The sequence below is a fragment of the Falco naumanni genome, chromosome 13 (assembly GCF_017639655.2).
Source record: "Falco naumanni isolate bFalNau1 chromosome 13, bFalNau1.pat, whole genome shotgun sequence".
NCBI lineage: Eukaryota > Metazoa > Chordata > Aves > Falconiformes > Falconidae > Falco > Falco naumanni.
This window is the reverse complement of record NC_054066.1, coordinates 23656347-23671009: the sequence shown is the minus strand read 5'-3', so window position 1 is coordinate 23671009 and position 14663 is coordinate 23656347. Positions and strand designations below refer to the sequence as shown.

Here is a 14663-nt window from a genome sequence, read left to right as displayed (position 1 = left end):
TTGATTATATGTTAACTTGTAATTTTCAATCCACAGAATAAAATATTTGAACAAAGAAAAAGGCCCAACTTACTGAATGATATAATCCATTGCAAATTACTTTTTCATCTCTCATCAGCATTATACCTTTATCTCAGAGTGGAACGGAAGGTGGGTATTAATATTCAAAACCAACACAGGGCATTAGGTATTGCAGATCACTGTACAGAAGATCCAGAAATAGATGATTTACTTTAAAGGGGATAATCAAAGAAAGCTAATCAAAAAGCTAATCAAAAAGAATATTTAAAGTTGCCTTGATCATGATCCATAGGTACATATACAGGGAGAGGATAACAAGTGCTAAAGGATCTTTAAGCTTTCAGAGATGAATGCATAATATAAAGTTTGGACTGGCCAAGATTCCAGTTTGTAAAGTGGGGGAGAAACAGGGGACAACCATGCAGCAAATCATCTGTTAGATGGGTTATAGTAAATATTTTATTATTAAACTGTTTAAATGGGGATTGGTTAACTTTCTCAAAATCAGTCTCTGCTTTCCTCTTTTGGCACCAATGCAGGAAGGTAAGAGTGCAATTCTGTTGTGTTTTTATGCAGGAAGTCAGATAATTCCTCACTATAAACCCATCTGGCTTTAAAAACCTGTCAGCACAAACCTTGTAGTGTGCCTAAGAGGAGGTACACAGTCACATGGAACAGATCACTGCTGAAGAAGAAGGTATATGTAAAAGTTAGTAATGAGGAGGGGAGCGATGTGAGGATGTTTAAGATGAGTTTTGAAGAAAGAGGACACCTGGCAGCTGATGTCAGGGATAGCAGAAGTTCAAAGGAAAGTATAAAACCAAAATCAGGAGAAGAAAACCAAAGGAGATACAAGATAAAGACTGCTTTAACCATGAGAAATAGATCAGGAGGGGAAAACCCAGTGATTTAGAAGTAGGATAAATAATAAAGAGCTTGGCAGATGTGAATTAAGGGCCTGAATTTTTTGCAGTAAAGATGTCAGCTGAAGGATTCGAGTGGTCTGTACAATGTTTTGAAGCCATGAAAGAAGAAGAGGACAGTGAGGAGGAAAAGCCTTTTCCAGCACTTAAAAGAATCATGAAAAGAAGAAACAGAAGTAGTCGATGACACACCAGAAGATTATATACATGACCCACTGATCAAAGCAGAGGGTGACACATCTAATCTAAAAATCTTTCTTCACAGAAGTAAAAAAACAAAGGGTCCTGTTCACCATCTATTCCCTTCCTCCTCAGAAAATTTTGCTCATGGTTGTGAGGCAATGCTAGCGTGTTCTGGGGCAGAGGAGTAGTTAGCAAGAGAAGCGTGCATCAATAGCTGTTGCTTTGGTTACAAAGGCACATGAGCATGTATAGTTGTGACAAGTTATTTTCAGCTTTACACTGTGAAATAGAGAGAATATTAATAAAAAACATTATGTTACCTCTGCTTGGTGTCTCTGTGGTGGAAAGTCCCAGTGCAGTGTCACATGCTACATCATCCTGCATAATTGTTGCTGTGTGCTCTAATGACATTGAAGTCACCCCTGACGCCGAGTGCACAGAACTCATCAACTCGAGAAGGAAAAAGGTTGTTACTGGTGCTGGGGATACGTCTTCATGAATAGCATTTCTTAAGTGCTAGCTATTAACTTGAGTGGGAGCGGTACTGGGCACCCAGCTGCCTCTACTGCGTGTGTGTCAGCACATAGATACCGCTGAATCCCTAGCCTAGCCCACGCTAAGGCATACGCACAAAAGGCACAAAATTGCAGAGCAATCTCTGTCTCCCAGTGAAAATCAAGCACGGTGGGGGATCAAACAAATGGTTAGATCTCTACTGACATTTCAGAGCTTCTGCAGACAGAGATGACAGCAACTCAGGTTTAGGAGAAAGGCAGAGAAGGAGTGGGAATGGGGTGCAAACAGGATGGTTGTGCCTCTTGGTACTACAGGGGTCCATGGTGGCCCAGGCATGAACTCTCCATCAGGAAGAGAAACGAGCTGTGAGCTCTGGAGTGAAGCAGAGAGAACCCAGGGTCCTACCACTGCGCTTACTATCTAGAAGATGATGGTAATGGCCTGAAGCGATTCAGTAGCCCCACTTCTGTGCTGTGTCCAACCACAGCTTCTGGTTTAGACTCCATGAGGAAGCACCGTGATGAATCTTGCCCTTCATGCCACTTTTTTCGGCCCTGTTACATAGCAAGACAGTCTGACCCCCTGGGGGAGAGGACAGCTATGACAGCTTCTCCTTTAAAAGTTTATTTTTTGAAGCTTCGTATCCATGACATCAAGAAGGGAAGTCAATGGATAGCAATGTTAAGAGACAAAAAAAGACATTCCATTTGAAGAAATGACCCCTTCGTAAAACCTGTTTGTGAACTCGAGATTTTAAATGAGTCTGACCCAGTGGGGAAAAAAATCAAACTGTTTTGTACAGAAGAACTTCTCTGCTGGAAAGCATATAAGAAAGTTCACAGGCACTGCAAACGCTAGCCCAGTGGGTAATTCTCTGAATGAGATGCACTTCGCACTCACAGCAGTGCTGAAATTCAGCAGCTCCCAGGACTGAGATTTATTCCATTCTACCAATAAGAATGCAACTAATAATAGTTTTAAAAAGGAATAATTTACCATGTGAGAGAAGATAAAAGACCAGATTCTCATCTTTATTACTCTGGCTAATGCAGACATATTTTGCATCAGTTCACATAAAGTACAGATGTCACAGATGTTTTCACAGAATAAACCCAAAATAAATGGGATCAGAATCAGACTTTGAAATTTTATCACAAGGGATTTACATTGTTCCTAGTATAATTAAATTCCCTGTGTACTCAAGGAAGACCTGAGGGCCAGGTCCACTGTAGGAGGCAGAAGGGTATTCCACTGCCTGAGGCCCAAACACTGCACTCCCTCTGAACTGCGCTTTGGTCGCACTGAAACAGGGAGTGTGAAGGCTGGGACACCACTGGCAGTGATAAGCTCCTGCAGCAATAAGCGTCTGCCAGCAAAGGCTTTAGCATCCCTTCACCTCCAAGTTTGTGTGCGAGCTCTCCTCAGAGCAGAAAGGGGTACCCTTAAACTTAAATTTGTGCTGATGTGGCTGAACAGCCATCTCAGCTAAGTATCACTCAAGAGACAAGTCTCATTGAAGTCAATGGTCTACTCCCCACATAAGTAATCTTTGTAGGCTGGGGTCTTACTTAGCCATCCTTCACAGAGCACTTTAGGTTCCTCTGAGACCATTTGTTACAGTCATTTTTTCCTCCCCTTCCGGTTGAAGAGTTTGGAAAGGTGTCAGAGGATTAGTATCATGCAAATTGCAAAAGGAAAGTGTCACTGAGGAAGGAAGACTTCACAAAAAATAGCTTAGGGGACTCTACAATATCCAGAATTAAATTTTATAGCAGTCCATAAAATTGAAGTATGAGCCAAGGGTTAACAACCTTGAATTTTGCCCTTAAAATTAGTCCAAGAAAATCTACTTCATTATAAATACGGTAGTACTATATAGTGTCCTGTTGATTGATATGCCCAAGAGCTACCTTTGTCGGCAGTCTTTTAAGCAGTAATCCTTCATTTTGGTCTTAATAGTGAGATAGGCACCTCCTTCCTCATTGGGCTATCAATTTTTACCTGCCAATACAGTTTGATGAGCTTGCTTGTATGCTGCTCAGTGCCTCCTGTCAGCCAGTACATATAGTCAGCAATCATGGCGCTCCTGATGACAAAAGCAGAATAAATGAGTGTAAAGGGAGAGAAGGAAAGTATATAGCAATGTTTAAAGGAGGTAATATTAAAAGAGTGTAATGTGAGGCTTGTATCAAAAGAGTACACATAACTCTCAGTCTTTGCCCAACTTTAAGACAAGCATTAGTAAACATTTTTTAGCTAGCTGAGCTATCTGCAAGCAAACAACCCTAGATTTTTTTTTTAAAATAGCTTTCAGTATTTTATTCTGAGCAAATATTTAGTGACTGCTATACAACATTTCAGTCTGGCTTTTCTTTTTTTGCTTTAAAGTATTTCTGGGTGAAATATCATATACATAAGTATATTTCTTCCAGGACAGCATCAACATGTATGACACTAGCTTGGCAGTCTGAGAATTTCACTTTTCTATGGCAAACTCAGACATAGTTCACCTTTGATTAAACTATATCTTAAAAAAACAACCCACCAAACTAAAAGTAATCAGCTATCTTGCTACCTAATTGAGTATGCTTTAGTACTCCCACTGTCTGTGACAATCATTGCATTCCTCTTTCTAGACTGGAGGATATTAAAAAACTATTGTGCAATGGATATTAATGCAGAGTCTTAACAGACTTTAGAAAATCAGTTTGCTTTTATGGCTGCCTCTCCACACTGCTCTCCATTTCCTTTCCTCTAGAGATTCCGAATCCAATTAAATGTGACTAGATGTAATTCCAAATTGTCACTTTAGTCAATTAAACATATAATAATCTTGTGTACCTAATTACTAGCACCAAAAGTTTATTTGTTGATGTAGTGCTATCAGTGTGTACTTCTGCATGTTCCCCTTATCATTGCCTATATATTAATTGTGCTTTGACGTTACTGTAAATTGAATTTGAAATTTCCCCCTAGTTAAAAGTGTCTCACAAACAGTAATCCCAGTCCTGTTGTAATACCCTTTCAGAATGTACTTTCCAAGGCTGTATTATGTTCTTAATGAGATATAACCCAAAATACATGGATTTAACAATAAACATTTCAAAGCAGGCCCAGTATCAGGGGGTAACATATTGTTACAAACAGGAACAAAATCTTCCCTTAGATGTTCTCATACAGCTCCTGTTAATTTCACTGGGAGAAAAGTAATTCAGTAGGATCCATGGATTTCTGCATAAGGGCTGGATTTAACCATAAGCTTTATCCAATGCTCATTCAAATTGTTGGCAAAAATCCTCTTGACTGCACTAGAACAAAGAGCAGTTTCTAATTGAACATCGTTAGCCCAGCCGGCACAGGATGAACAAAGGATGAAATCCTCATTGCCTTGAAAATCACTGGCAATACTCTCATTGACTCCAAATGGTGCCAGAGTTTAATCCCAGGAACGACATATGGATCCTGTGGATGAAGCAGAGAAGGTGAGCAAATCATCCAGCTTTGCCTGCTTGACCTGGTGATGGTTTTGAGGAAAGACCTTCACTGCATCCTGAGGTGCAAAAGGGAAATAACCATGTGGCACAAAATTGATGGAAGACTTTGAATGAATCTGTCACATTAGAATCTATCATATTATTCTGTACCTTTTGTCTACTGGAGGCGGTCTACAAAGCTTCCAGCTACTGTAGCAATGACAATAGCTAATCCGTAGCAGTGTATGTGAGCGGTGGTGGCCTCCTGCGGCCACCTTGTCAGAAAGAAGGGAATTTCAATCTAAATTCAGAGCAATTCCCAAGCCCTAAAGCTACATTTGCAAGTGGTCATTTACAATTTGGGATATAGATATACCAGCCCCCAACTGCTGTCATTTCAAAGATTAAAACTGGCAAATCCTTAACCTTGAGCATCACCGTATTGCTGCCTGCCGCTGAGGGAGCACTGCCACGGGTTGAATGCAATCAGCTGGTACAGAGCCACTTGCAGCCTGCTCTGCCGTCCCTACTGCAGGCTACGCACTGGCAAAGCCAGGATCTGTCCCACTGGCAGCACAACACGACATCCAATTCGTGACCTCTGGCTTCTCGGCGGTACCCAACACTTCTCCCGGGGTGGCACTGCTTTCAAAGGTGGAGATGTGCACAGAGCCCTGGACAAATCTGGAATCAATTCTCAGACAAGTCACTTTATCTTTCTCTGTTTCTCAGCATCAGCTGTAAACTGCAGGCAATCGTATTTGACTGATTTAGTTGTTTGGTGTGCGAGTCCTCCTGGCGCAATCTTTTGCTAATTTTTCGCAGTGTGCTCAGCACAACACCACTCTGATCGTGGCAGAGGTCTCCAGGCATCACTGCAATCCAGACAAACACCTTTCCTCTTTATTCTTCCTTCTTAGTTGGTTCCTATTTAAATAATCAGAACCACGCTTACATTTCCAGCATTCGTGTTTAGTTTTTCAACATCTGCTTTTATCCCTGATAGATTTCTCCATTATACCAGGAATGGCAAGGCACACACAAAAAGCCCCTCCCAGCCTTTCGAGTGCTTCCATCCCAATTTTACTTCTCCGTTCCTTAGCCGTCAGAAAGCACCCACAGGTCAGAACTGACACTTGCTATTGTGACCTCAGGGCTTATGAGGGACTTAAAAAAATCCACTTTCAAAAGAAACACTAGCATTAATGCTCTCTATGTGTGTGGCCTGTGTCCAACACCAAATGTGCCCAAGTCAGAGAGTTTTCTTTGAAGGCCTCCAAGGCTGAGTTCACAGGGCCAGACTGATACACGCAATAAGGAACTGTGAATTTCCAGATGCAAGGACACACGTGGTGTTACACTGTCTGAATATGGTTACAGGGCTGGGCACTGAAAAATATTTAGGGACCTAAACACTCAGAAACCAAAGGTCCAATTGGGATATTTAGGTAGGTTAAAAGCCTGGCTCCCACTGAAATACAGGAAGGCATGAAGCACTGAGCTGGGTTCCTAACTCCCTGTGAGCACCTACCCATGTGGCCCATAGAAACCCAGGTAACAAAGACTTTCAGTAAGAAACTGATGAGCCTATGAAGCACTCTGAAATGAGACTTAAGCAAAATATTAAGGAAATACTGTTTGTGAAAGTATTATTTAAGATCCTCAGCCAATGACCCAACTCATTAACATCTTTTTCCCTCTCCATCAGAGTGAAAGCCTGTTGCGTGTACATATCTCAAGACACCATACTTGGTTTTATTTCTTTTTTGATAGCTACATGCCTAACAGCATTTCAGCAAAGCTGACCAACCTTCCTTCAATGATACAGCTCTGGAGGTTTTCTCCTTTATTTGGAGGGCCCTTCTTTATTTTAAAATAGACTCATTGGCAATGTTTTTTTACACTGTACAATGCGATGCTTCCATTTCCTTCAATGTACTAGTGAAGACAGAAAATTTGCGTTCCCCAAACTGAGAGGAAAATATGAAAAAATGAGGAGTGGAATTCACACTTTCTGACTCTGAAGCTTCCCTTCTTACATCTGATAAAAATTTCCAGGGAAGAGGTAAAGAATATAGGTGAAATAGTTACTCTTACAGGTAATTATGCAATTCAGATTATTCTGGTTGTATGTATGCAATGATCTCTTCTTGGTTGGGTTAGTCCAGCGTTACACTTCCACCTCTGCTAAAGACATGCTGTATCTATTTTTAAAACAGTTTGAAAACTAGTTACAGAACAAGCTGCAACCGTCTTTTCTAGTTGCACATTGAAAACATTGGTCCAATCTGCAGACTGATAAAATACTAAATACAGATCAACGGGGGAATCTGTAATGACTAAAGTAGCCATCCATTGTGAATTATAGTCAATTTTATAGGTAAAATTATAGATGGAATGAAGCATGCAAAAGTCTAGAACATACTGTAGGATTGCATTTTTATTAAAGGTTTATGGAGATAATATATATCTTGAGAATGAAGCTGAGTTGCGTCATTGTTGACTGGTACTCCATAGATAAAAAAGCAGCTCTGTGGTGAGTATAGCTGAGACTGGGGGGATTAATTCCCCTCCCCAACAGGGGTTTGGGAAGAGCAGAAAACAGAAGTCCTTGAAAGAAGTAATTTCCTGATACATTAACTGATATTCCCAGAAACAGAATGAGGGACCAGTCCCTGCCTTGTTACAATACCAATAATTTATATTAAATGCTATGTGTAATGTTATCAGTTGGAATCAGCTGTTACATTATGTGGAGATTTTGGAGAAGTAATGCCAGCCAGCAACAGACCTCGCTTTGATTTGTACCTCTAGAGAGGCTACCTAGGAGTTGAACTTTGAACCTTCCTGAGCGCAAGGAACTTCAGGTACAAAAGAATGGGAAAATAGCTCCTGTTTAGACCAAGTAATGCATTTTTCTGCATGAAATGCCATCTTTTTTTTCTTTTTTTTTCTTTCTTTTCTTTCTGTTAGTGGGATCTTTCATATAGTGGTATTAAACTATGTCTGTAAAGAACAAAGATACTTGCATTCTCTTTCTGCTTCTGACACGACGACTTAATTGATATTCAGAAATATTGGCCTCATATTTACAGAACCATCCAGCAGTTTTGAATTACTAATTTGAAATACTTAAAACATGCCTGAGTTTCAGGTGTGCAACCCACCAAATAAAACATGCCTGAGTTTCAGGTGTGCAACCCACCAAATAGCTCTGTCTGAACCGAAGCAGTTCTGACAATACACCTTCAGGAACACCTTAGGGGACGTGGCAGAAAATGCAACACTTCCTTCTTTCAGAACATGAGGCTTTCTATTCAGATTTTTTTTCCCTAGTTGCTGCTTTGGGCCAGTAAGAAGTTCCATAACATAACCAAACCCATCTGGGTTAATGTAGTAAGTCTGGATCCAAAGGCATCTTGCAATATCTGCTCAGTGTGGCCACTTGGTGGTGCAGAATAATAAGATATATTTCTATACATGCAAGTGAAAAGCACACCACAGATCCTAAATTGTCTCCCTCAGCCCATCTCCAGACATGCATAGGACTTGTAATAAGAGTCAAAGGTAGCTTTTGCTGCATGGCAGCTGCTGACACTATCAGCCAGCATACAGCCAAAGTCTTTGCTGAAGCCATGCAAGCCTGTTACAAGAAAATGGATGGTATGGGTGTGAGAAATATGCAGAGTTTTCTGGAATGCACCAAAGTGTTACATTCCCAAAGACGACAAGAAATTAGCATTGTTGCTAAATACTTGTGTGTTCATTTACCAATGTAAACACTGGGGAAAAAAATGAGGGTAAGACTCAAGGTCAGCTTCTTAAGCCTTGACTGCTCCCCTTGAGCTGCACAAAAAGGAAAAAAGCCCTGAAGGGGAGAGGGTGATTTCTTTGTAGGTGGCAGAGCCTTAGGAATAATTGCAGCCTATGCACATGGAAGTAACTTTCACTCTTCTATGCTATTCAGCCCCAATTGCTGCTAAGGTCAAGAGACTGATAAGTGGCAGAAAATTACCTTTGCTCCCTACCTCAAGTGATCTCACCTGGATCTGCACTAAGTGGTACTAATAGGCAGCCTTGGCTACTGCTACCTGATGTTAGCTGTGTGCAGACCTACTGTCTGGAAAGGGTAAGTGTACCTCTGTTTTTTCAGTTTAACAGAAACTTTAATATTCCTACTTAGATCAGCTCTGAAGGAGATACCTGGGTATTTGAGCTCTCTAATGTCAGAGTACTGAGTCTGAGATATACGATGCTAAATAAACTGCTGCTCTCTTCTGGGTGACCTTTCTCATTTTCTTCTGAGGTTAGAGAAGGAAAATAATGTTTATAACTGGAATAAGTAGGAAGTAGTAATTTTAATGCAATTATCTTGTTTGAAAAGTGAACAAAATAATAATGGTTAATTTTTAAACATCTCCATATATCCTAAATAAATGTAAGCTTATTACTTTGATGTTATGGAGACACTTAGAAATGATTACATGATGAGAGATAAACAGAACTCCAGAATACTAAGCAGGAATGAAATTAATAACGTCAGTATTTACCTATATGCAGACTAGCCCCAAAATGGGGCCAAAAGTTTTGTTATCAATGCATAACACCTTGATGTTGCTAATTCCTGTTGAGAACTGGCTAAAACTTCCTTTGAAGCATGTCACCATTGGTCTTAAATGCATGGGGAAGCTGCGATAAAGCTCTCCTGTCCTGCCAAACCCTTCCAGGTTGGCGATGGGGTACGCTAGCTGTCTTTGCTGAAGTTTCTGGGTCATTAGTCCATTGCTAGAAAGCAGAAGTAGGTTTCCCGCGAGGCAAATGGCACCTGTATTTAGAACACATATATTTATTATCATCTGTCCCATGGTTGCACGCAGGTAATAACTTTCTGTGTCGCACTGAGATTGCAATGCAGTGATAACTAATGTTTCTCATTTAATGGCAACTGTTACGTGAGGACACAGAAATTGCTTCACAAGCGTGAGCTGAGCAACACATGGGGAAATGACAAGTCTTTTAAAATGACAGGGGATGCTCAAGCAACCAGGCTGCTAAGCCCAGCAGGATCTTGGGCTCTCCATGACGTGGTGTGAAACACGCACCAGTCAAAATGCACGTGCTGTGCAAATCTCTGGAGGCACAGGAGGCTGCAGGGCGTGCGCAAGCCTGACAGCTGGGGACTCGGACAGGGATGGGAGAGATGGGATGGAACTTACAGAGGCCCATGGTCTGTTCTTATTCTGCGCCCTGGCTGGTGCTTGCTCTGCTCTCTGGTGTGTCGCCATGTCCCCTGCTCCCGGGGCTAGGCGGGTACATTGTGCTGTCAGTGTTTGGGTTCACTTCTGGAGCGGGGTCTGGAGAAACGAGCATCAAAGGCTGCCTCTTCCCTCTGAGGGGACCCTGTCCCAGTGACCCGATTGACGCTTGGACAATCTCAAGTGATAAGGAATAATGTGCGTGGTGCAGTAGTGGCTGGTGATCGCAGACACGGATTAACGTGTTGTGTTGGTGTCAAATGAAGTAACAGGCCATGTGGCAGTTCCCCTGGGCTTTGCTCCCAGCACTTGTCCGAGCTCCTTCCCTAGACCCAGTTTATGAAGCACTGCTTTTGAGGGATTGCTCTGGGGAGGATGGAGGACACCTAGCTGGCGGGAGCCCTTCCCATCTGAGGGAAAAACATCCGCTTTCTCCTCTCACCTTGGGCACCATGCCCGCCTGTCTGTGCAGCGGGGGCCCTGCTCCCCAAGCAGCCCGCTGGGCCGGTGGCCCTGCGTGGGGGACAGCCTGCAGGTGGTGGGAGCAATGCGGCCCTGCGGCCACAGCAGCCCCTGGCATGGGCTGCGGGCAGGCTGCCATGCTGCGGCCCTGGGACAGCCGCTGGGCCCCAGCCCTGACAACTCCCAAAATACTGGACAGAGATAACCCTGCCCGGCTGCTAGGGCTGCCTCCGGCGTGGTGACCTGCAGGCCCCGGCGGGACCCCCGTGTTCACGTGTGGTGTAAGGAGCGGTTGCTATGACAACAGGTGTGTCTATATATATTTTTTTTTCTTTTTATAGAATTGGATTTTTTTATTTCGGGTTAGGAAACCTGAAACAATTAGGCTGGAGAAGGAACATAAACTTTCCCCAGTTTTCCCTAGTGAGGGCCCCAGCAGGGTACCGAGGCCTGTGGCCGCTGTGTGCAGGAGGCAGCAGCTTCTGGGGTCCCCCGGGCTTGAACCCCCAGCCCCACTTAGATCCATTTAGATCCCTGTCTTCAGTACAGCTGTAAGGTTTATGAAACAAACCTGGACATACAGGCTAACGCAAACTATTCACCCAGCTTTCTTGTGCTACGTTGTCAAGCCTGACTAAAAGGAGACGCAAACCTGAACTCTGACAGAGGGCTGAAGTTTACTGCTTGCAGACTTGGTTTGCTTTTCAGTGGATGGGATTACCTAGACTATTAACTTTTTTTTTTTTTAAAATAAGAATGTCAAAAAGCTGAGTCAGCCATACCACAGCTATTAAGATCCTAAAACTTCTTCCTCCTTAAAGATTGCTCACCCCTACTCTGTGCAGTCAGATGAATATGAGTTGTTTGTTCTGGCAGAGGGACAGACAGTCTGTTTTCCCCTACATGTATACAACAATTTCAAGTCACTAGTGTTCTAGCTGGTGATAAAAGAGCTATCTTAAGCTTTTCACAGAACACAGTGACACTGTTAAATCAGCACAGCATTTTGATTAGCAGAAAGATGAGAGCTATACAGCTTAATGAGAAAAAGGGGCCGAATCCCTTCTGTACTTAAAACCCCAGTTTCAGAGCAAATAGGTGGCTACATTTTTCTATAAGTCATGAATTTTCACCTTACTACTGATTCAAGGCTATTCAGTGTCAGCAACAGTCTGAACTATTTGAATAAAGAAGAAAAATTGCTTTCATGCCTTATTGCTCATCTGGTCAGGCCTTCTCCTGCAGATGCGTAACAGGCAGCTGTGGGGCCACAGCCCGTGGACTTAGTGACTTGAAGGACACATAGGCTCTGGTAACTCTTTGTTCAGGAGCTTTTAGGTTCATCCTTGGGTGCATGTTCCTTTTCTAGCATTCCTGTCCTTGAAAGAAGGGGCCAGTGGTTTGCCTGTTCTGTCCTTGAAGATAACGTGGACCTCTGAGGTTTTTCTGTGGCTTACACATCCCCTTGCACATAGGTGTCCCTTATCTCCTTCTTCCCTAAGTAGCAGTTCTTATATTGCCAGGAAGGTTCATTTCTCCTTGGCCTCCTCCAAGAACATTTTCTCAGTTTTGGGACAGAATTGAGCCCAGGACTCTTTCCTGAACTTTCCATTCTGGTTATTAAGTGGTGTTTTGATCAGCTGTGACTGTGTGTCCTTTGGCTGGGTACTAGTAGTAGGTGCTGTTGGAGGCTGCTCCTAAGACTAACACCCAAAACTTCTTGGTAACTTCAAGACTAAATGTATACAAAATGCATTTATGTCCATTTGTTCAAGAGCCAAGATGGTCTTTCAACTGAAATAGGTTTTCTCCCTCGAGGTTTAAATCTTTACTCTGTTTGTCAAGAGCAGTCTTCTAACATCAGAGATACCAATAGAGGAGAAATATATTTACTAGCTGTCGTCTTAGTGAAAGTGGTTGCAGCACTTTGGAATTCATCGTCTGCGACCCCACAGGGGTGTTTCTAGGATTGCTTTACAATGCCAAATGGCCTTAGGCTGCATTCCACATGGTGGCATCTTATCTGAGTGCTATCCCAAAGGAACCACTATGCAGCTGACAGAATTCAGAAGTGATGCAGATATGCCCATATCTAAGTCCTTACATTAATTCAGGCATCCTTGTATTTAGACTGCTTCATATATTTATCCTCTACTAGTAAAAATTACACACAGAGGAACTTAAGCTTAAATTACAGTTGACCCCACTCTAACCTATGACTTTCTCTGAACCAAAGAATACTGTCTGGCATGTCCTCAGAGATGAAATCTTAGGGGATCTCGGCTTGACAGGTAGGCAGAGTTAAATGTCATTACCCATGCTGCTTGTGCCGAGTAGAACTGTTCACAACCAGCCACTCCTGCCTGCAAACCCATGCAGTGTTTGGGGTGTATTTAATGAACTATGCGATAACTTAAAAATCACGTGAGGGGGTGGGAAGGCAAGGGATACTTAAAGGCAGAAAAAGGAGTAGTGTGACCTTGTTCTCATGCAAAAAGCAAGCAGCAATAAATGACAGTTTATGCTAGCAAAAACCAAGTTTGTATTTCCAGAAACTGCAACTGAATATCTGTATGCCATGGTCTGTCTGTAATGAGCAGAGTACATTATGCACCATTAGTGGGGTTTGACTAGGACCAGTGACTCCAGTGAGATGAAGGAAGTAGTGCTAAGCTTAGTTTAACACAATCTGCAGAAGCAGCTCTGCACAGTTGCTATAACACTATGTTAAACTAGGCTAAACTCTGAATACTGCTATAGTCACTGCTTTTGGAACCACTCTGGATTCAGTCTGTCAGAATGTTCCTCTCCTTTACAAAATACATAATCTCATTTAAAATCATCTAGTTTCCTGAAAGCTACTCAATGTGGGGAAAAAAGCTGACAGAGTTCCCTCTTGCCTGCTGATGTAGTAAACTTACTGATTGCTTATCTGCAGTAACACCAACTGCATTTTTTTACTTATTTTTTAAATCATATTTATGAATACCACCTTGGTTCATACTGTCTTCTCAAATATAGGCATTTATACGTATTGCTTCTTAGGAAAGTGTTGTGTTTTGTGTGTTGTGTGTGGTTTTTTTTTTTTTAGCTTTTATTGTTGTGTGTTATTTTAAAAAAATCTTTGACTTGACTTCAAGGAGAAAGCCCTCCTTCTCCCCCTGCCCCCTCAGCACTCCAAACAATTCCCTTTGTAATATTTCATCTGTTGGGATATTAGTAAATTTTTGGGTTTGAAAGTAGCCTGGGCAGGATTTTGCACCCGTCACAAGCAACATACTCTCCTAACACAGCTGTAAAAGATCTGGCTGATCAGTGAACCTCAACTGTTGATGATTCAGTAGATGACAATTTCTCTCTGAATCAACACCCCAACAAGATTTTTTTAAGAGACTGTTACCAGTGAGATAAAACCAGAGATCTAGGAACTGTCACAACACTTCATTGTCTTTCAACAAAATGTTTCACTTTCATAATTTCAGAGTGTTTTGTTTGAAAAATAACCTGTGCTTGTTTTGGTTTTTTTTTTTTTTTTTTTTTTTTTTAAAAAAAAGGTGTCGGTGGGTTTATGGTCCAGTAAAGTATTCCAGGTTTATCTGAAATCCTGTTTCTAAAGAAACCGGGAAAAACTGTTTCCTTGTTTTGAGGAACAGATTTTTTCTCCTTTCCTGACGTGTGAAAGCTAGTGGAGATTACTTTGACATAATCAGAATGTGTGTCCCGAAGAAAGAAAAGTGCTTGTCCTGGTTTTTTTGGCTGAAGTCAGCACAGAAAATTGAAGTTCATCTTCCCAAAATCCTCTCTGCAACTCTGCTTGTCTGCTTGGGTAA

At 42.0% G+C, this 14663-nt stretch overlaps 1 protein-coding gene across 1 annotated transcript in view; it reads right to left on the bottom strand.

Moving 5' to 3' along the window:
- Positions 1–14663, bottom strand: part of SPATA16 (spermatogenesis associated 16) — an 87203-nt gene that overhangs the window by 43575 nt on the left and 28965 nt on the right. The window contains exon 5 of the mRNA XM_040613581.1: positions 3645–3729. Within this exon, the coding sequence (XP_040469515.1) occupies positions 3645–3729 (85 nt within the window). The remainder of the gene's footprint in view (positions 1–3644; positions 3730–14663) is intronic.